Source organism: Marmota marmota, unplaced genomic scaffold (assembly GCF_001458135.2).
Source record: "Marmota marmota marmota unplaced genomic scaffold, marMar, whole genome shotgun sequence".
Classification (NCBI taxonomy): Eukaryota; Metazoa; Chordata; class Mammalia; order Rodentia; family Sciuridae; genus Marmota; species Marmota marmota.
In genome coordinates, this window is record NW_025999977.1 from 40,045,184 (window position 1) to 40,064,776 (window position 19,593).

Genomic DNA, 19,593 nt, shown 5'->3' on the forward strand with positions numbered 1-19,593 from the left:
CTCCCCCTCCCCCAAATTCCTAAATTCAGAGATCCCGCAACCACCATGCTACCCTCGACCCTCTCCCCAGGTCATTGGGCTCACGAGTCCGCGTCGGGCATCATGGAGGTGCTCAAATAGAGGTTCATTTCATTTTTGCCCCCCAAGTGATCTCAGGCGGGGAAGGGCGCGTTGGTGGCGAGGTCGCCTCCAGAGCCCTGAATGGGGGAGTAGGCAGCGAAACGAGATACGCATCTGGGACGCAAAATTCCTTTATTGAGGCCCTCCCCTGGCGCCTGGCGCCAAAGTGGGTGGCGGCGGTGGTCTTTGTGCAGATACTCCAGGACGCTGGCGCCAGGTTCCGTGCGCCAGGTTCCGTGCGCGTGGGCTCTCGACCAGGGATCGGGTCAGTGCAGCCCTGTGCCAGGCAAAGAAAGCTCGATGGGCGGGTGTCTCAAAGAACAATGGTAGCCCCGAAGCTCGGCTCACTGCCTTTCGCAGTCACCGGATTTCTTGCAAACTCAACCCGATCTCGTAGAGCCCCAGAATGAATGGAGGGAAAGAGCGTTAATTTCTGCACGCTAGGGGGCGCTCTTTTGTAGCATTGGGATTAGATGGCACTTTATTGGGGGCTGTCGGTGAGCCCTGATGTGGCTCGGAAGGCAATCACCCGAGGACGGAACATGAGAGTGCCAGCCAGACCTCGCACCAAGCCCCTCTGCGCCACTCTCACCTTCTGACCCGTCCAGTCGCTCTTCCTCTGGTCCTGCACTGCCCTCGTCCCCGTCCAGCGCCACCTCCTCATCCTCTTCTTCCCCAGTGGCGCCTGGGAGGAAAGAAAGCCATTGAGGTGGAGTCCTTGCTGTTCTGGAGATCATATTACTTCACCCCCATACTGAGGTTGTGGAAGTGCAGTCCCTCCTTCCCTCCCTGGCTCCCTCACCCGGCTGGAAGTCGATGGTCCTCAGCATTTCGGCCACATGCTCCACGCTCACGGAAAATTGCTCCATGCTTTCGTAGCCTGGCTCCGGCCGTCCCGCTAGCTCCACTTTCGACATTGTCCCGACCCTGCGGTGGCCACAGCTGCTCAGCGGGCAACGCCCAGGTACCCTCAGCCCCTCCCAGTGCCAGAGGAATCCGCTGGGCCACTTCCTTTCCCTTCCCGCGGAGCCTACTTACTTATTGATCAGCTCCTTGGCCTGCTGCAGGGAAGAAAAAAGAGGGTGAGAGTAAGTGCTGGGCCAGCCCCGGCAAAGCCCAGTTTCTGATTCTTACCACAGTCCTGTAGGGTAGGTGGGAATGCATATCACAAGTCGTTTAGTGCATGTCACAAGTCGTTAGGAGAAAGCGACCGCAGAGGGAGTGACCTGGCCAGGCTCGTGGGGGCAAATAGGTACAAGAGATAAGACCTGAATTTGGGTTTCCAGGTGCCAATGCCCCCTTGACTTCAGCCACTGTGCCGGGCTGCCGCCCTCCCCCGGGGCCAACCTGCAGGTATAGTGCCATCTGCGGCTCCTCCATGGACTGGATGGCTGACTCCACCAGTTTAGAGGAAGCCTCCAGGTGATCTCCATACTGACGGATGAGGCCGCGGACGCGCTGCAGCTTCTCTTCCTGCTCCCGAGCCAGCGCTTGCAGGAGCTCGCCCTTACGCTCTTCCAGCACCGCGCACAGGGTCTCGAACCTCTGGTTTAGCAACTGCTTCTGCCTGCGGCTGTTGTCCTGAAAGACCCCGAGCATGAGGGAAGGTGTGGCTAAGACCTATAGCTGGGAGAGCTGGATATTCGTCTGCTCCCCACTTAACGGAACTCAGAGAGAGCCAAGAATTAAAGTGACCTGACCATGGCTATACCTGAGTTAGGGGCATGGCCAGTATCCAACCCAGATCTTTTAGATAACATGACATCTCAAAGTAGCTTCCCTGGGTGCTATCTATATCCCTGGCTTTGGTTTTGATTGGCATTATTCCATTTAATTCACAAAAGAGCCAGTCAGGGGCTGGGGATATAGCTCAATTGGTAGAGTGCTTGCTTTGCATGCACAAGTCCCTGGGTTCAATCCCCAGCACCACTTAAAAAAAAAAAAAAGACCCAATGAAACAGCCAGTATATCATTATCATCATCACTATTTTATGCAATTAAAAACAAAACCAAAGCACAGATAAGTTAAATAACTGGGCCAAAGTCACAGAGCTAGTGAGCAACAGATCTGGGATTCAATCCAGCAGCCTAAGCACACTCCACCACTTCCAGGAGCCTAGAATCTGTCTTGCCAATTTGACCAGCAATCAGAGAGGAAAAACTATCTTTGGAGCTTGGGGTCTCCAGGCCAGCCACTTTCCGTCCTCTCCTCCCTCCCTAGCCCAGGCTCACCTCAATGGTCTGGCACACCTCCTCCATCTGTGTGATCACTGCTTGCACACGGTCATTTCCTGCCACCAGCATTGCAATGCCATCGCTGAGCTCACTCTACCACACACAAGGGTCAGCTCTTAGAGCTGGAGAACCTGTCCTGCAGTCATATCCCTGTCACCCCCAGCCAGTGCTGCCTAGAAGACTGAACTCTCTACATCAAAGATCTAGGAGGCTTGAAACTATTTAAGAAGTATGGAGACGCATTCTATGAAATCTGGAAGAAGGCAGAGAGGAGAGTCCCACCACCAAATGAAAAAGGAATAAACATTCTCCTAATATTGCCATGTGCCAGGCACTGACTTGGTGCTTAATCTGTAGATTTATGTCTTCCATTAGTTCTGAAAAAAAAATCTGTGATATCCTTTCAGATAATATTGCCTCTTCTCTAGTCTCTTTATTATCTCATCCTGGGACTCTGATAAGACTTATGCTAAGCCTTCTCATCCTCAACCTTCTCACCTCCCAGTGCTACATTATAGTCGTTTTTTTCAGTCCTTTTATCATATTCACTAATTCTCTCTTCAGAGAAATTTCATTCAATTCATCCATTGAATGTTTTATTTAAATAATTATAACTTAATTTATAAAAGCTCTATTTGGTGCTTTGTCAGATATGCATGGTCACTTTTAATGTTCTATAATTGCTTTTTAAAAATATCCCATCTTTTAAAAAGCATTTATTCATAGTGACTTTCTATTCTTTAATAATTCCAACATCTGGGCCTGGGGTTGTAGTTCAGTGGCAGAGCGCTTGCCTAGCATATGTGAGGCACTGGGTTTGATTCTCAGTACCACATATAAGATAAAGGTCCATTAACAACTAAGAAATATTTTATAAAAATAATTCCAATATCTGAATTTCTCAATGGGTCTGAATTATAATTTTGTTTCTGCTGACTTCACTCATGGAGTACATTCTTCTGTGTATCTTCAATTTTAAACTAATATTTTGTTGATCTTAATCAACAAAACCTAAGTGCTAAATTGAGGATATTTTCCTCCAGGCAGAATTTGCATTTGCTCCTGTCAAAGGCCAGGTGGCGCAGCTGATGATGTTAGCTCCAGGGTTTCAGTTTAACCTGGGGTCTTGGGAGTCTTAGAGGCAGCTCCCCCACCTTTTAGATATTTGAAGGCATCGTCTCTTCTGTCAAGCTCAGTGGCACTGCCAGCATCAACCCTCTGGGAAATGGTGTCTTTTCTTTGCTGGCTGCCAAGGGCTCTGTTTTCATCTGGCTCTCTCCTCCTCACCCTGCCCCACTCCACTTGGAGGTTCCTTTCACTTCCTATGTGCCAACCAATCTAATTTTAAAATTATGCTTTATGCAGAAATTAGATGTGTGATAGGGAGGGGACCTTGAGCATATCTAGTCTACCACACTGAAATCTGTTTTCATCCATTATCTAATATTATGCTTATAACAGCTTTCAAAAGTAGGTATTTTCACTTTCTGTTTTATAATTGAGGAAAGTGAGGTCCAGAGAGGTCAAGTAACTTACTCCGGGCCAAGCAGGGTCAGGCCTAGAACTGCGCCGTTAGCCTGATCCACTAGACTGCACAAGCAAGTGGAGCGAAAAGGCTGACCCTGTCCTAAGCTCCCACTCGAACTCCCCTCCCTGCTTGATACCTTCTGGCGTTTGTAAATGGTGGGCAGTGGAGCCACCTCACAGTCCTTGTGGGCACCAAAGACCTTGCAGAGAGAGCAGGTAGGCACTTCACAGCTCAAGCAGTAGATATTGATCTTCTCCTCCTCGTGTTCCTCACACATGAGGTGCTGCTCAGCCTTGGAGTGCAGTGGCCTTGAGGGGAGCAAGCAGGGTGGCAGTGAGGGTCAGGGGCCAGGGAGGTGAGCCCAGAGTGTTGAGTCTCCACTCAACTGCCATTACCTCCCTGCAGCTTGTGCTGTGGGTGGGTAAGTGGTTTCCATGTCAATTTGGGGAGGGGATGTGGCTAAGAGGTAGAGGAGACCTGGATCCAAGACAAGTCTCTATTCCAGGGGGCAAGACTGTCCCATAGGACAGGAAGTCATGGAGGGTTGGCAAGGTCAAGGGTCTTGCTGGTAGACTCCCAGCCCCACCCCAAGAGGAGAGGGTGAAGGAGAAGTACTACCAGGGAATCAGAGTCTGCCATCTCAGCATGATCTGGGCCAAGTCCCTCCCCTCTGTGGATCCAGGCCTCTCCTCTCTAAACTGAAGAGGCAGTTGATTGTTCCCTTCCCTCCCTTCTGGCCCTGATGGGTTCCTTGGCAGAGTCCCTGGCCCTGATCTTGTGAGAGGTGAGAGGCAAGAGTCCCTAACAGCTTACCGGGAAGACTCCTGCTTATAAATGTCTATAATGTTCTCCACTAGCAGGTTTCGCTGCAGGCCATACACACCATGTCGATCCAGGACCACCTCATGCCTGCAAGATGGGCACCGGAAACGGCCTCCTGAAGACACAGCAGTGGAGCCCCTGGATTGCCATAGAGGGTTCGAGGCCTGTGAAGATAGGTGGCACAAGAGAACAGGACAGTGAGGGTGCAGGAACTTGGAGGAGGAAGGAAGAAGGGTCTTGGGGGCTGGGGAGTAGGACAGTGGTGGTTGGGGAGGCATTAGCTCTTTTTTACTATGGCTGAGCTTCCCCTGGAAGCAGCTCAGGGAAAGGTGGCCAGGAAGCTGGTTTCTGGCCTTTATCTCATTACTCAGCCCAGCTCCTTGAACATCCCTGCAGCTTTGGCTAGGGCCGAGTGAGGATGAGATCTCTGCAGAGGGGCTCAGCTCAAAGCTTTGGTAGGAAGGCTGAGCCATGCAGCCAGTGTTCCCTAGACTAGGACCCTCTGGGCCATGTCTGGGGAGAGTCTCTGCAGTCTTAGGCAGGGGTGCACACAATGCAAGTGCTGAACAATGAGGCAGATAAACCATAATTAACCAGGTCATTCTGGAAGGTCACTTCAGGCATTGGGAGTCAGGAGTCCTGGTTCTTGGGCTGCCCCTGGCACTTTTTTATTTTTTTACTCTGTAAATTTGTCAAGCATTCAACCTGTGTAGTTAAAAACTAAAATGGATTATTCATTTTACATTATATATGGAGTATGCCAAGTAGTTGCTATGTTCTGGGTTAAGTGTGTGAAGAAAATGCACCCTTAGCCAGGTGAGGTGGAGCACACCTGTAATCCCAGTGACTCAGGAGGCTGAGGTGAGAGTGTGGCAAGTTGGGGCAACTTAGCAAGAACCTCAGCAATTTAGTGAGAACCTATCTCAAAATAAAAAAAATAAAAGGGACTAGGGATATAGCTCAGTGGTAAAGTGCCCATGGGTTTAATCCCCAGTACCAAAATAATAATAATAATAATAATAATAATAATAATAATAATAATAATAATAATAACAACAACAATGCACCCTTGCCCTGAGGACAAGCAGACAACTTGCACCTAGTGCAAGGGGCATGATCATAGGGAAAGCAGGCTTACCAGAGAATTTCTCCATCCCATTCTAAAAGGGAGTGCCCTGCCATGCCCACCTAATGTTTGTAAAGAAATGAAGAAGGGCTGGGGATGTGGCTCAAGCGGTAGCGCGCTCGCCTGGCATGCGTGCGGCCCGGGTTCGATCCTCAGCACCACATACCAACAAAGATGTTGTGTCTGCCGAAAACTAATAAATAAATATTAAAATTAAAAAAAAAAAAGAAATGAAGAAAACTTAGTCTATTTAATTGAAGAAGAGATCTAAGTGATGGCAGCTGGACAGTTAAACAGAGGTAACAGAATTAAGGAGAGTAATCAAACAACATTTTTAACAGAGAATCCTCCCACATCTGGCACAGTAGAATGGATGATGCCATTAAAAGCCATATCGATTATAGCAGAAATTAAGAGAGAAAAGTAATCAGGATCCAGCCTACAACATGGACCAGCCCTGAAGATATTCTGCTAAGCGAATAAACCAGATACAAAAGGACAACTGTCGTGGAATTTATCTTATATAATGTACATAGAATAGTCAAGTACTGAGATGTGGTTAAATGCCCCTGGGTTCAAGTACCCAAAAATAAAAAAAATAAATTAAAAAACTAAAATAAAGATACAAATCTATATATACAGTATAAATTTACATGTGATTCAATTTTTTCTTCTTGGTATTCATTGGCATGTCCCAAGTTTCTCTGTATATGCTACAAATGACTAAGTATATAAAACAAAAACTAAATAGTTTTGAAGTAATTGTTATTGAGTAGTAGTGTTGTGGGTCTCATCCTTCTCCCTTTTTTCTTTTTTATGATTTCAAAATTTTCTATGAGGATTTGGGGTGGGGTCTCCCTTAATTTAAAAAATGCAAAACTCTGGGCTGGGGCAATAGCTCAACTGTAGAGTGCTTACCTAGCACATGTGAGGCCCTCGGTTCAATCCTCAGCACCAAATACAAATGAATAAATAGAATAAAGGTATTTAAAAAAAAATCCTTCCTTTAACAAAAAATGCAATGCTCAGACGTGACACAAATAAAAGGGGGCACTAGAATGCCATATTAACGGTGCCAACAGGACAAAATACTTCAGGGGACACAACTAGAAGAATATTAGTATGAAGAGAAGATGCCACTTGTAACGGACTTGAAATCAGGGTAGACAGCAAGAGATGGTAGGTTGGAAAGAGTTTCAGGAGCAGAGGGACTGTAGAAGTTCAGGTTACAAACAGAGGAGCATGGGGGAAGCTGGAAAGATGGGTTTATCGTGGAAAACTTTGAACAGAGTGAGGACGTGAACTTGATTTTGTAGGCTGGGTTTCTAAGTTGGGAGTGAAAAGGTGGTAAATATTAATCAAACAGAAGTAATGTGGATAGATGAGACAGAGAGAGGCTAAAGGCAAGGATCAGCTAGGAAGCAAGTGCCATGGTCAAGGTCAGCCACAGGGCTGACTAGAGGGATGGCAGCACTAGAGAGATGAGGGAGGCTAGAGATGGGATCAGTGGGAATGGTCAGTCACTTGGATTTGGGGTGTTGGGGAGAGGAGGGAGTCAAAGACAACTCTGGAATTGCAAGCCAGGGTACTTGGGAAGACACTGATGTCCCCAACACAGGTGTACTTAACTTGGGTGCCACAGACACCAAAAGATCCATGGAGTTCAGGGAGTTTATGAACTTGGGTGGGAGAAGAATTACATCTTTATTTTCATTAATCTTTAGCAGAAATGGAGCATTTCCCTCAGTGATGAATGCAGGCGCAAAACAGGAGTTTTAGCAGCAACTGTGACTTTGTCACCAACAGAAATCACAGTTGTTTTCATATCATGTTACAGTTGTTGCTGAAATCTCAAAAAACAGTTTACACTTAAACTACTTCTAAGTTACAGTAGTTATTAGGCCACTGCCAAATCTCATTATTTAATGGGTTCATCAAGAAGCACATATGTCAGGGGCTGGGGTTGTGGCTCAGTGGTAGCACGCTTGCCTAGCATGCATGAGGCACTGGGTTCGATTCTCAGCACCACATACAAATAAATAAAAATAAAAAGGTCCATCAACAATTTAAAAAAATTTTAAAAAGAAGCACATAAACAATTTGGTAATTCCCAAACCTCCTCTTCCTCCTCCTTCTTTTTTTTTTTTTTTTTTTTTTTTTTTTGTATTGGGATTGAACCCAGGGACACATTACCAGTGAGCCACATTCCAGCCTATTTTATTTTTTATTTTGAGATAGGGTCTTGCTAAGTTGCTTATGGCCTCACTAATTTGCAGAGACTGGCCTTGAACTTGGTGATCCTCCCATCTGAGCCTCCTGAGTTGCTAGGGTTATAGGTATCTGCCACTGCACCTGCTTCCAAACCTCCTTCTTTATTGCCCTCTCTAAGATTCTGTTTAGACATTTTTTAAAATACCAGAGATAGAATTCATGGTGCTTAACCACTGAGCCACATCCCTAGTCCTTTCTGTTTATTTTTTGGGGACAGGTTTTCACTAAGTTGCTTGGGGCCTTGCTAAGTTGCTGAGGCTGGTCTCAAACTTGTGATTCTCCTGCCTCAACCTCCTGAGTTGCTGGGATTACAGGGGTGTTCCCACCACACCCAGCTAGGCATTTTTCTCCTAATAGCTCCTCTTGCCCCATTAAATGTCTACACCACAGATCCACTGCTTATATACTGCATGTTTTTTTGTGTGCTTTATACATAACAGCATAAGATTGTTTTGCCTCTTTGGCAGCAATATCACCCTTGTTGAGGGTGCTTCTGCATTCTAATGCAACTAGTTTCCCATATAAACACCATATTATATATATGCATTTAAAAACATCGGTCTTGGAATGGATCCGTAGATTTCATAGACTGACGAATAGTTCCATGGCAAGAAAAAGAAATTACTCTCTGTTCTGACTGTAAGTCTTTCTGTTTTCTCATCACAAATAGGAATCTTGGGCTCTAGGGTAGTGATGATAATCTCCTTACTATATCTTCATAGTCAACAGTCTCTACTCTGGGCTAAAAATCTCTCTGCCAACTAATTTCCAGTTAGCAAAATCTTACATTTTGCTTCTGTTTATTTTCCTATTTCAAGACAAAATATAACTGATAAGCTTTATTGTGTGTATGTTCTTTCCTTAAATATTACCTTTAGACAAGAGAGTCAGCCCCAGGAAGTAAAATTTTTATGTGCCAACAATGTGATGTTTAGAGGAAATTCTATCACTCTAGGAAACAGAACTCAACACTTAGATTTATGTCCCTACCCTATCTCTTTGTTTGTGTGACCGTAACCTGCTTCCTGTGTTCTCTCTCTGATCCATTCTATCTAATTCAAATGGAATCCTGTCTGCAAAGGTACTCTATAAATTATAAATCACTGTGTAAACACAAAGGAAATAGTAACAATCCTAATCTAGACCTTAACAATAAAGATCACACAGAACCACAGGGCATGAAATAACTGTTTGTTCTTCACTGTGAAGGATAAAATGGAATGGAACAGGGATGGGGGTGCAACTCAGCAGCATAGCATGTGCTTACCATGTATGATACCTTGGGTTTAATCCCTAACACCACCACCCCCAATAAGAAACAAGTGAATTTAATTCTAGCTCTGTTCAGGCTTTAGCTGGCATCCATGCCATTAGCTGTCTCTTGTAGGCTGCTTGGTGCCTTCTATTGTAGGTTCCATAACCTCTGGTAGAAATGTTCCATCCAGGAAGATCTCTGTAACTGCTACTAATTTGGGAAATCCATACTTATTTCAGAATGTTTTCCCTCTTCTCTACCTGACCAGGGAGAGGCTAATGTGGGACACAGGCCCAGGATGCAAGGCCAACCTGATGATCTGCCAGTGAGGAATGGTGGACCAGGCAGTTTCTGTGAGTCAGACCTCAGAACACACTGGAGAAACTACAGGAATGTGGTGGGCAGAAGTCCAGACATTTGGAGAAAAGTTGCAAAGCCTTGGAAGAATCCAGGTTTCAGTAAAAGCTGAGCAGCAGCTTTAACAGGGATTTTGAGAAGAGGGCTAGCCATGACTGAAGTCTAGGGAAGAGCCTCTGCCCCTTCACAGGGTGACAAACTGAATCCTGCTACCAAAAGGACCACAGACAAGCAGAAAAGGAGGCCAAGTGAGAATGCTGGGTACAGAATGGAAAATCCTTTAAAAAATCATATTTCTTGAATTTGTGAAAGCAGATTGGTAGAATTACAAGGGTTGTTAAAATCATTTTAAAATACCCTTTTAATCTAAAGATGTGTAAACAGGCTAGTCTTTGTTTGTATTTTGTACTGGACATCGAACCCAGGGGTACTCTACCACTGAGCCCTTTTTATTTTATTAAAAAAAATTTAGATGTTGATGAACCTTTATTTTACTCATTTATTTACATGCAGTACTGAGAATTGAACCCAGTGCCTCATACATGCTAGGCAAGTGTTCTACCACTGAGCCACAACCCCAGCCCAAGCCCTTTTTATTTTGAGACAGGATCTCACTACATTGCCCAGGCTGACCTTGAACTTAGAATCCTCCTGCCTCAGTTTCCTGTGTAGCAGGGATTGCAGGTGTATGCCACTGTGCCCAGCTAGCCTCTTGCTTTGTGTCATGTGTCAAATTGCCAATGACAGTGGTGCCAGGAGTGCTAAACTTCAGTCTAGGTTTTTGTTCCCATGAAACCAATCTTATTCCCTACAGAAGTTAGACCGAGAGCACTGCTAGTGGGTTAACGCAACTACAAAATTTTGGTGAACCAGTTTCTCATACAAGAGACCTGCCCAAGGCAGAGCTAAGAAGTCCTAGTGACCTGGGCAGCAGGTACGTGGGATCCAGGAGACAGGCTGGTGGGATTTTCACCGGAGGCTTCTACCTGGTGACAACAGGTCCAGACAATTAACTGATAGCTGGAAGAGGACTGGAGTGAAACCGAGGTCTTCTCTCTGTTGGACCACCCTTTTCTGGAGAAGGAGGTCTCTTCGTTGCTGTTCCTCTCTACAAGTCCCTCTGTAGCAGAACCTCCTCCATAAAAGCTGCAACCTTCTTACAAGACCTTCTGCTGAGCTACAACAGGTTGTAGCTCAAACAAGTAAGTGCCCACAGTAAAGTGGGGGCAGATACAAAAATAAACTGAAGGCTTGCTTTAAAGTAGTTCAGACGCGAATAGAGTTTACAAATACAGAAACACATGGGAAGATGTTTGTGTCAAATACCCACACCAACAGCTTTGCTGTAGTCAAAATTCTCGGTAGCTGAGTGGGTGCAAGTGCAGAGAAAGAGGGAGGGAGAAATTAGAGAGCGTTAATGTCATATTTTACTGTTTTCTGTTTCAGTTCAGAGAGAAAGAGAGATGTGTTACAGCTCTAAAGAGAAGTAGTCACATTATAATGGCAACTATGTGAAAATATGTGTGGGGATAAGGACTTGAAAGTAATATGGAAGAAGAAGGAGAAGGAGAAGGAGAAGAAGAAAATTAGATTGGTTAAAGGGGGATTATGGCTGATTTTCTCCCAAATCCTTAATCCTGTTCAACATTTTCAACTAAATGTTTTATTCAAAGTTTTCTTCCTGGCTGTCTAGCAAACCTGATTTCACAAGGTCACATTTCCCCCCAATTCCCATTTGTTGTCTATCATAGAAGTTTTTAGCTGAAAACCATCTACAGGCTCTAGAGGATGGATTAGATAGACCGTGGTCCAGTCATTGCAATGGAACATCAGACAGCTATTCAAGAGGAAAGCAGAGGGCTGGGGCTGGGGCTCAGTGGTAGAGCACTTGCCTAGCTTGCGTGAGGCACTGGCTTTGATCCCTGGCACCACATAAAAAAATGAATAAACAAATAAATAAAGGTATTGTATCCATCTGCAACTAAAAAAAATATTAAAAAAAGAGGAAAGCAGAGAGCTGAATGTGTGGTTATGGAACAAACATGGCAAAGTGAACAAGGCCATTAGTCCAGTGTAAGTATGTTTATATGTGCAAACATGGACCTAAGTGTGAACATTTCCTGGAAGGATTCCCAAGAAAGTTGGTAATGGTTGCTTCTATCTGGTGAAGAGAACTGAGGGACTGAGGTAAGTAGCAGATTCATTTTTCATGATATAAACTCCTATGGTGCTTGGAAGAAATGTACATATGAAAGTTTAAATATGGTGTACTGGTGTCACTTTCATAACTGTTAACTTTCTAGGCAATGTTCTAAAGGTTTTCTTCCTAAGTGGTTTGAAGATAGAGGAACTCAAAGTCCTATTCTTGTCGCCATACTTAGAAAACAATCTGATTATGCCTGGAGTTGTCAAAATGTGGAGGCAATGTGTGAAAAAACTAAATATGCTCATCTTTCAGACAGAGATCTGCTGAGTTCTGCCAGGAGGCATATACATAGTTGCAGCTGGGTAACTGGGTCAGCCTCCCCCAAGCCCTCCCAAATAAAGCAGCAAGGAAGGCAGATGTTCTCTCCTCTCTGTGGAGGGTCCAGGGGTGCTCTGCATTTCCAATGCTGTATACCACTCCAGACCCATAGAACCATTCCTGAGTCCTGGGAATCATGTTACTTCCCAAAGAGTCAGCACAAGTTTTGTTTGCTTGCTTGTTGGTTGTTTGGTTGTTTGGTTTTGAGCCACTGTCTTGCTGTGTTTTCCAAGCTGGCCTCATACTCTTAGGCTCAAGCAATTCTCCCACCTCAGCCTCCCAAGTAGCTGGGACTACAGAAGCAAACCAATGTGTCCTGATATTGCATAGGGTTTGACCCAGACCATCTCCGAGTCTCTCTGGGCCCATATCAGTATTCTAGAGCTTCTTGGAACCCAAACAGTGCTCCTTATACAGAGGATTGCCTCCAATAATGGAGGACACTTCAACTTCTTCTTGCCTCTGTATACAGGTTCTTTTCATGGGTCCTACTGTCAGATAATACTGTATGATTTGTATTTTAACATGCTGGCCAGTTTTTTAGAGGACATGTTAACTTTCCAAATTTCTCTTTGGTTCATATATTTCAGGTTCATTAGAAGAGAGGATGTTTCACTATAAATTCCTAAGAAAGGGTGACAAAGTCTTTCTGCAATTCCTTCCCAGGCATCTCAGCCTGAAGAATGTTCAGAGAGTTAGTTAGACCAAAGGAAATACCAAGGTGGTGGACAAGACTTGAAGCCTTGGGTGAGGGGACATAGCATTCAGTCTAGGCCCCCCGAGAGGGAAAGGCATGACTCTGGAGCTAAATGATGCCACATTTGAACACTCAGAATAAAAGGAGATGAGAAGGGGTCTCAACAGGAAGATAGCAGGAGAGACTTCAGGTTGGTGGACACCCAGTGGAGATGGCAACAATGTGTGACGGCCTGGTTTGTTAGTCCATTTTTTTCCCCAAACATCTGCCCCAAGGAACCTAAAAGATAAGTATTTTCTTAGTTAAGTTAAAAATCACTTGGGTTGGGCGGGGGTTGTGGCTCAAAGGTAGAGCACTCGCCTAGCATGCATGGGGCACTGGGTTCGATCCTCAGCTACCATATAAAAATAAAAAATATATTGTGTCCATCTAAAATTAAAAAATAAATTACAAAAAAATCACTTCACACACCTGTGATCTCAACAACTTAGGAGGCTGAGAAAAGAGGGTTGCAAGTTTGAGAGCAGCCTTAGCAACTTAGGGAGGCCCTATGCAACTTAATGAGAACCTGTCTCAAAAAATAAATAAAAATAAATGAATAAATAAAAAGGGCTGTGTGTGTGTGGCTCAGTGGTTAAGTGCCCCTGAGTTCAATCTCTGATACAAAAAAAAAATCATTTGTGTTGGGGTTAGAGTGCAGCTCAATGATAGAGCATGCTTGAGGCCCTGAATTCAACTCACAATATACACACACACACACACACACACAAAAAAAAAAAGAATGAAAGAAAAAGAAAAAATTTACTTGTGTGCTTGGCACATTTCCTCATACTAACAATATTAAAGAATACTTATTTATGATGCTTTTATCACTGAAATGCATACTAAGCCAAATGGCTCTTATCTAGAAAAGAGTTTTCATTTCATTTTCAAAGTTTTGGGTGTACACATGCATCTACACACACACACACACACACACACACATAAACTGCCCATCACTCTCCCCAACCTCTGATCTCCATTTATAAACCATTCTGGTATATGCTGCTTTTATTTTTGAAATCAGTACCAAAATGATATCTGTGACTTTGCTCAACTATGCTCTATGACCAAAGATGAACCAAAACTGGCTGCACTTTGGGGAATTTCTTCTCTGCCTTCTGTCTGTGTGGTAAGTCTTGACCTCAATAGTTGTTAGCCTCTAGGCCTCTAGAAGGGTCACAGGTGTGAGCTGAAGTTGGGGAGAAATCCCAGCATCCTGTCATTAGGTCAAACTTTGTCCCCCAAAACTGATGCCTTGGGCTTTACTGTAATTCTGGTGTTATTTGGGGCTTTGTCACAGGATTTATTATTTCATTCTGAATGTTTCAGCATTTCATTGATTTCTTCTCTGGAGTTTCCACAAGGATCTCGAAATCTGAAACCCCAAACTGAATGCAGAGTTTAGTGCGGCTCCCACAGAGGCCAGTGTGAGACCACCTCTACCCAGTTTGTGCTGGGTACGCTGTCCCCTGTGGATGCCAGCCTTCTAGCCACTATGGCACAGGCTCTGCTTGCCAGCCTGCAGGGCAAATGCTGACTCATGCTTACTTTGGGATCCTAGGACCCCAGCTCTTCTGCTCCTCAGCCACCATGGCCCCACCCACCTCCCAGAGCACTCTGCCCAGCACCCTCTGGGGTTCCTCACCACCCCTGCCCTGAGCCCACCTGGAAGACATCATTGGCGCACTTGCGGCACAGGTTGTGCTGGCAGGGCAGGATCACCACGGGCTTGGAGAACATCTCCAGGCAGATGGGGCAGATGAGCTGCTTCTCCAGGCTGTCCATGCTGTGCGCATCCCCGAGCAGCGGCTTGAAGCCCACGGTGAAGTTCATCCCCTCAGTGCTCTGCTGGCCCTGGCTGCGGCCCTGGTCCTGGCCTTCTCTACTGCCTCTGGACACTCCCTTGTTCACCTCAGACTATCTGTGGGTTCTTATGCTCCCTTCTGGTGCTCCCTCTTAAAATAGTGCAGCTCTATCTTCTGTCCCTTCCTCTGAAACTCGTCCTGTCCTGGCTGTCTCCAGACACGTCTGCTCTTTGCTTGGTGTCCTTGCCAGGCACATGTAGCTTTATCCTTCCCTCCCTGGGTGATTCTCCTTTTGTTCCCCAAACCACTCTCGTTCACTCTGGGCAGCACTGTTTGTCCCTTGCTCCCCAGAGAGGAGATTAATATTATCGTGGGGGTGGGGAGACAAGGGGCATCTGTGTGACATTCCTACTCCCAATTTAGCTCATGTAAGGCGAGCCACAGCTGTCAGCCAAGTAAGTGACCCTGACTCACTCAGGAATGGGTGACTCCCTGGAGCAACAACCGGGGCAAGTGTCACTACTGATTGTAGTGACCAGCAAAGGTGTGGGTTCCTCACTGGCTCTCATTGTGAAGGCTCCTGTGAGCCCTGGACCCCTATGCTCTGGCATGGCCCCTTCATACAGTCAGTGGCAGTCTCTAAATCAGGTTGTGGGAGAAGCACCACACATGGCTCAGGGTGGGAGGAAAGACCTGGCTGGATCTCCAGTCTTCTCCTCAGGCTTAGCCAGTGACCCTGACACTCCTCCGCAAGACTGTGTGATTCAGAAGAGAGGCACCAGAGACTAGGGAGATAGCCTCTTGTCCCAAACTTCAGGCCTGTGATTGTTCTTGCCCAGCCCTTTTTTTATGTCACCCTAGGAAAGCAGCTACAGAGGCTAGAGGTGGCTGCTGCACCAGGTCATATGAGCATGCCCCTGGAGAAGTGTGATTCTGGTCCACAAACACATCACTAAGGCCACTCCAAAGACTTTAAATTTGCTTGGAAACTGAGAGAAGCTGGGAGATCCGAATGCCAGGGACCTATTTTGGGCACCAGGGAATCAGTCTCCGGGGAAATCTTAGAGCTCTGACGAAGTCGGAGTCACTAGGTTCTGGGAAACTTTGGCCCCAACTCCACCGCTGTCCTGGACTCTACTTCCCATGCCGGGCTCATCCCAGATGCAAGCACCAGTCTTGTCTTTTTCAGCAATTGGCCGTTTTCTCTATTACAGGCACAACTTGTCTTTTTTCGGGCCCAACACATGCACTGGGATTGCACAAAAGTTCTTTTATTTACTAATATTCCCTTACTGATATTCCCCAGTAAGGGAGAGAAGAGAAGTGCCTCGCCCCTGACCCTGCATGGATGAGAAATAAGTGGTGTGGAGAGGATGCCAAAGAGGCAAGAGTGGGGAAGGAACAATTGTAAAGCACAAGCTTTTCCCATCATGTTTCAGACCCTGATTTAAGAACAAAATGTATAAGATGCACAAGATTTGGTGAAGGACAGAGGCAAGCAGGCACTGTCATGGGGACTGCAGTCAACCCCATGAACCAGGGCTAACAATGGCTGCTGTGCTGGTAAGTGATGTCAGGGAGAATCCATGATGGGATGGCTACCCATAAGTCTCAAATGCACCCATGTGTTTCCCAAGTTGACTTTTGGTGGCATAGATGAGGCTGCAATCCCATGGTATGGGCACCAGCCTCAGAGAAATGTATTGGCTTAGAAAGGAGGCTGATTGATGCTACGAGTTGCAGCAAAGAAGGATTAACTGGTGCAGCAGCTCCAGGAATAGGACCCACCATGCTCTACTATCAGAATCTTGGTGAAGATGCTGCAAGTGGTTCAGGGTCCTGCCTGACATTGGCTTAAATGCCAAGGCAGTCATTGGGAAAAGAATCCTCAGGAAAAGTCTGCCATCACTGCCTGAGACCTCATACAGGTAGGGAAGGGAGGGCTGCTCTCTCACAGATTAAAAGTAGGACTGGGGCTAAAATGAAGAGTAGCTGAGAGACCCCATATGGCCAGAGTTAGTGGTACCATAGAGGGCAGCAATGGTGTTCTTACTGGGATGGACATTATCAATGCTTTTAATATAGAGGTTCTTATAAGAGGAGTCAAATTGGGGTCAACATCAGGACAGGGCTACTTGCTCCTCTCTTCAATGTCCAGTGGACTGGGTAGCAGAGGGCACCCTCAACTGGGCCAGCACCTAATGGCAGAAGAAGTTGGCACCTTATTAATCACAAAGAAAAATCATGCAGAATTTAAAGCAAACCCTCTATGTAAGGATATAAACACCTGGAGCCCATGCTATAAAGATATAAACTTTCCACCAAGGACTCATCTCAAATTAGCTTATATGCTTCTCTTCTTTAATTATTGCTGCTTTTCAGTGTACATACCTCAATCTTCTTCATATTTTATTAATCATCACTATCATCATCATCCGAAGAGCTATTTCTTGCTCCTATGATGGAATTATACACATATTTATATATGTAGACATTTAGTATCATTTTTGGGTTTTTTGTTTGTTTGTTTGTTTTGGTACAGGGGATTGAACTCAGGGGCACTTGACCACTGAGCCACAACCCCAGCCTTATTTTATATTTTATTTAGAGACAGGATCTCACTGAGTTGCTTAGCACCTATCTTTTGCTGAGGCTGGCTTTGAACTCGCGATCTTCCTGCCTCAGCCTTCTGAGCTGCTGGGATTATAGGGGTACGCCACCGTATCCTCCTATTAACGATTTTTTAATATACAGATGAGAAAACCATTACCTTGCAGTTACTCATTAGCATCACAAGGTGGCACTGGTGTAAACCTCAGCCAATCCACCATTTTAAAGTTTCAACAATTTGGGGTAGGAATCATCTCAGACATGTCATTCTTCATTTTGCACAAGAGTTACAACCTCAGCTCATCTTTCTTTTGAGCAGATACAATAAACTGCAACCTCGAACCTGTCCTCAGCTATTGTTCTCCCACCTCATTCCTTAGCTTAACAGTCAGGAGAGGCCAACATTATATTCAAGCTGTCAGTTTGTGGCATGAGGTCCACAGAAAAATATCAAATGCCTTCCCTTTCTTCACTTTGCCTCAATTCCAGACTTGAAACTGCCATATTTAGAGGCTGACCTGCCATTTTCACAGGTCTTTCTTACCCCCAACCATTTCTTTCATTCCTGATCCAGATCTGACCTCAGTCCCAGCCTATGGTCCTCACCTGCTCTCCTAGGCTGAGTACGGACATTCTTTTGATATTTCCTCTTATTCGTCTCCTCAGAAGGTGGTTGTAGGGCTCCACAGCAAAAACAGCAGCAGCAGCAGCAACAACAAGAAGTGAGCAGTGCACAGAGGAGGACAAGTGTCTAAAAGGTAGAAGATAGCCCTCAATCCAGCAGTTCTTCTGTATTTCACTCAAGCTCCCCTCCTTCCTTCCTCCTCACACCCAGAAAATGAGACAATAGAAACTTTTGTCTGATAAGAGGGTCAGAGACTAGGAAGAAATTGTGTACCTTGAACCAACAACTATTCAGCGTAAAATAGTATGTGACTCCTTCTTCCCCATAGTGATCATACAGGTATATTCCCAATGAGCCATGCTTGTCATAGATTTTCCGCTTCTTAGGGTCGCTTAGTATAGCATGGGCTGTGTTGATCTCTTTGAAGACTTCTGCTGCTTGAGGGTTCCCTGGATTCTTGTCTGGATGATACTGCAAGGCCAGTCTCCTACCCAGGCAATACCCAAAAGGAGGGTAGGGAGGAGATAGGGAATGGCTGGGAAGGGAAGGTTAGGATGAATGGCAGGGATAGGTTTCTAGCTAGTGCAGAGGAATGCATGAGATGTGGTATGAAGGATGGAGGTAAGTAGTCAAGGTCTAAAAGTTTTCTCATGTCATGTTAAAGAGGCTGATAGCCTCCTTTGTCCCTCAAATAAAGATTTCTTGGGGAGGCTGGGATTGTGGCTCGGTGGTAGAGTGCTTGTCTAGCTTGTGTGAAGCACTGGGTTCGATTCTCAGCACCATATACAAATAGTTAAATAAAAAAATTTCATCAACAACTAATAAAAATATTTAAAAAAAGACTTCTTGGGGGGGGGTTTACAAATAGGTCAGAAATCAAGCTAGAAAGAACAGGGATTAAGTGGGGGAAATCTCAAGGTTCAATAAAGAGCTGGGGTCTGAACCTGTAGGCCTTTTTGATCTCTTCAGGTGAGGCACCCTTCTTAAGCTCCAGCACTGCATAGAGACTTGTCCCAGTTTTGGACAACCTGCGGGCTGCTTCATCCACATGAGCCATACTCTGGGCCAAAGGGACAAGAATAAGACAGTAGTGAGCTGATACTCTGACTACCAGGAGAGTGCAAGTGATCAGAAAGGAATTTTAAAGAGAAGACATCGTTCCCTTACATTTCTCAGGATCCCCCATCTACCCAGACCTCCAGCGACCCCACAGACTATAGAGGCATAAGCAAGTAGAGGAAGCCATGGAAGGACCTGATTTTGTCTAGAGCTCCTATTACCTTAAGTAAACAGCCCCACTCATGTCCAAGTTCATGATGACTAAGTTTGAAAGACCAGGGTGGCCCCAACCCCTTTAAAGATTGGGTCCAGAATCAGGAAGATCCACAACAGCCAAGGAAGAAACAATTCAGACCAAATCCTCCACTGTTTAAGGAGGGCAGGTGTCCCAATGCAGGGTCAGAGGGCGGGGCTTGCAGGTAGGCCAGGGACTTCTGTCCTCCCCCGCCCCCACCCGCAGCCACTGGCCCTCAAACCACCCCATCTCTGCCCCTTAGAAACCAGGTAGGGGACAGAG

The 19,593-nt window shown here is 45.6% G+C and overlaps 2 protein-coding genes across 4 annotated transcripts; both read right to left on the reverse strand.

Moving 5' to 3' along the window:
• Window positions 1-235: 235 nt before the first annotated feature.
• Window positions 236-15,131, reverse strand: Trim54 (tripartite motif containing 54). Of its 3 annotated transcripts, XM_015479863.2 has the most exons (9): window positions 14,643-15,127; window positions 4,697-4,869; window positions 4,020-4,191; window positions 2,353-2,448; window positions 1,468-1,701; window positions 1,159-1,181; window positions 923-1,047; window positions 713-805; window positions 236-397 (listed from the first exon to the last, which is right to left on the reverse strand). In XM_015479863.2, exons 1-9 carry the CDS (start codon window positions 14,808-14,810, stop codon window positions 387-389), a joined length of 1,095 nt encoding a protein of 364 aa, XP_015335349.1. In that variant the 5' UTR covers window positions 14,811-15,127; the 3' UTR covers window positions 236-386. The 3 variants fall into 3 exon arrangements, with proteins under 3 accessions (XP_015335349.1, XP_048660609.1, XP_048660610.1); XM_048804652.1 differs by lacking the exons at window positions 236-397; window positions 713-805; window positions 923-1,047; window positions 1,159-1,181 and adding an exon at window positions 1,193-1,388 and having other exon boundaries at window positions 14,643-15,131; XM_048804653.1 differs by lacking the exons at window positions 236-397; window positions 713-805; window positions 923-1,047; window positions 1,159-1,181 and adding an exon at window positions 1,194-1,355 and having other exon boundaries at window positions 14,643-15,130.
• A 1,754-nt stretch (window positions 15,132-16,885) lies between these two features.
• Dnajc5g (DnaJ heat shock protein family (Hsp40) member C5 gamma) lies at window positions 16,886-19,074 on the reverse strand. Its single transcript, XM_015479416.1, has 4 exons — window positions 18,962-19,074; window positions 18,291-18,552; window positions 17,999-18,143; window positions 16,886-16,980 (listed from the first exon to the last, which is right to left on the reverse strand). Exons 1-4 carry the CDS (start codon window positions 19,072-19,074, stop codon window positions 16,886-16,888), a joined length of 615 nt encoding a protein of 204 aa, XP_015334902.1.
• Between the last annotated feature and the right edge of the window lie 519 nt (window positions 19,075-19,593).

Coding starts and splice junctions, on each gene's coding strand:
- Trim54 (XM_015479863.2), bottom strand. CDS start 14,810: ATGAACTTCACCGTGGGCTTCAAGCCGCTGCTCGGGGATGCGCACAGC. Junction 1,048..1,158: donor GCCAAGGAGCTGATCAATAA/GTAAGTAGGCTC, acceptor TGGCCACCGCAG/GGTCGGGACAATGTCGAAAG. Junction 806..922: donor GACCATCGACTTCCAGCCGG/GTGAGGGAGCCA, acceptor CTTTCCTCCCAG/GCGCCACTGGGGAAGAAGAG.
- Dnajc5g (XM_015479416.1), bottom strand. CDS start 19,074: ATGGCTCATGTGGATGAAGCAGCCCGCAGGTTGTCCAAAACTGGGACA. Junction 18,144..18,290: donor TGAATAGTTGTTGGTTCAAG/GTACACAATTTC, acceptor TCTACCTTTTAG/ACACTTGTCCTCCTCTGTGC. Junction 16,981..17,998: donor TACTCAGCCTAGGAGAGCAG/GTGAGGACCATA, acceptor TTCTGCCATTAG/GTGCTGGCCCAGTTGAGGGT.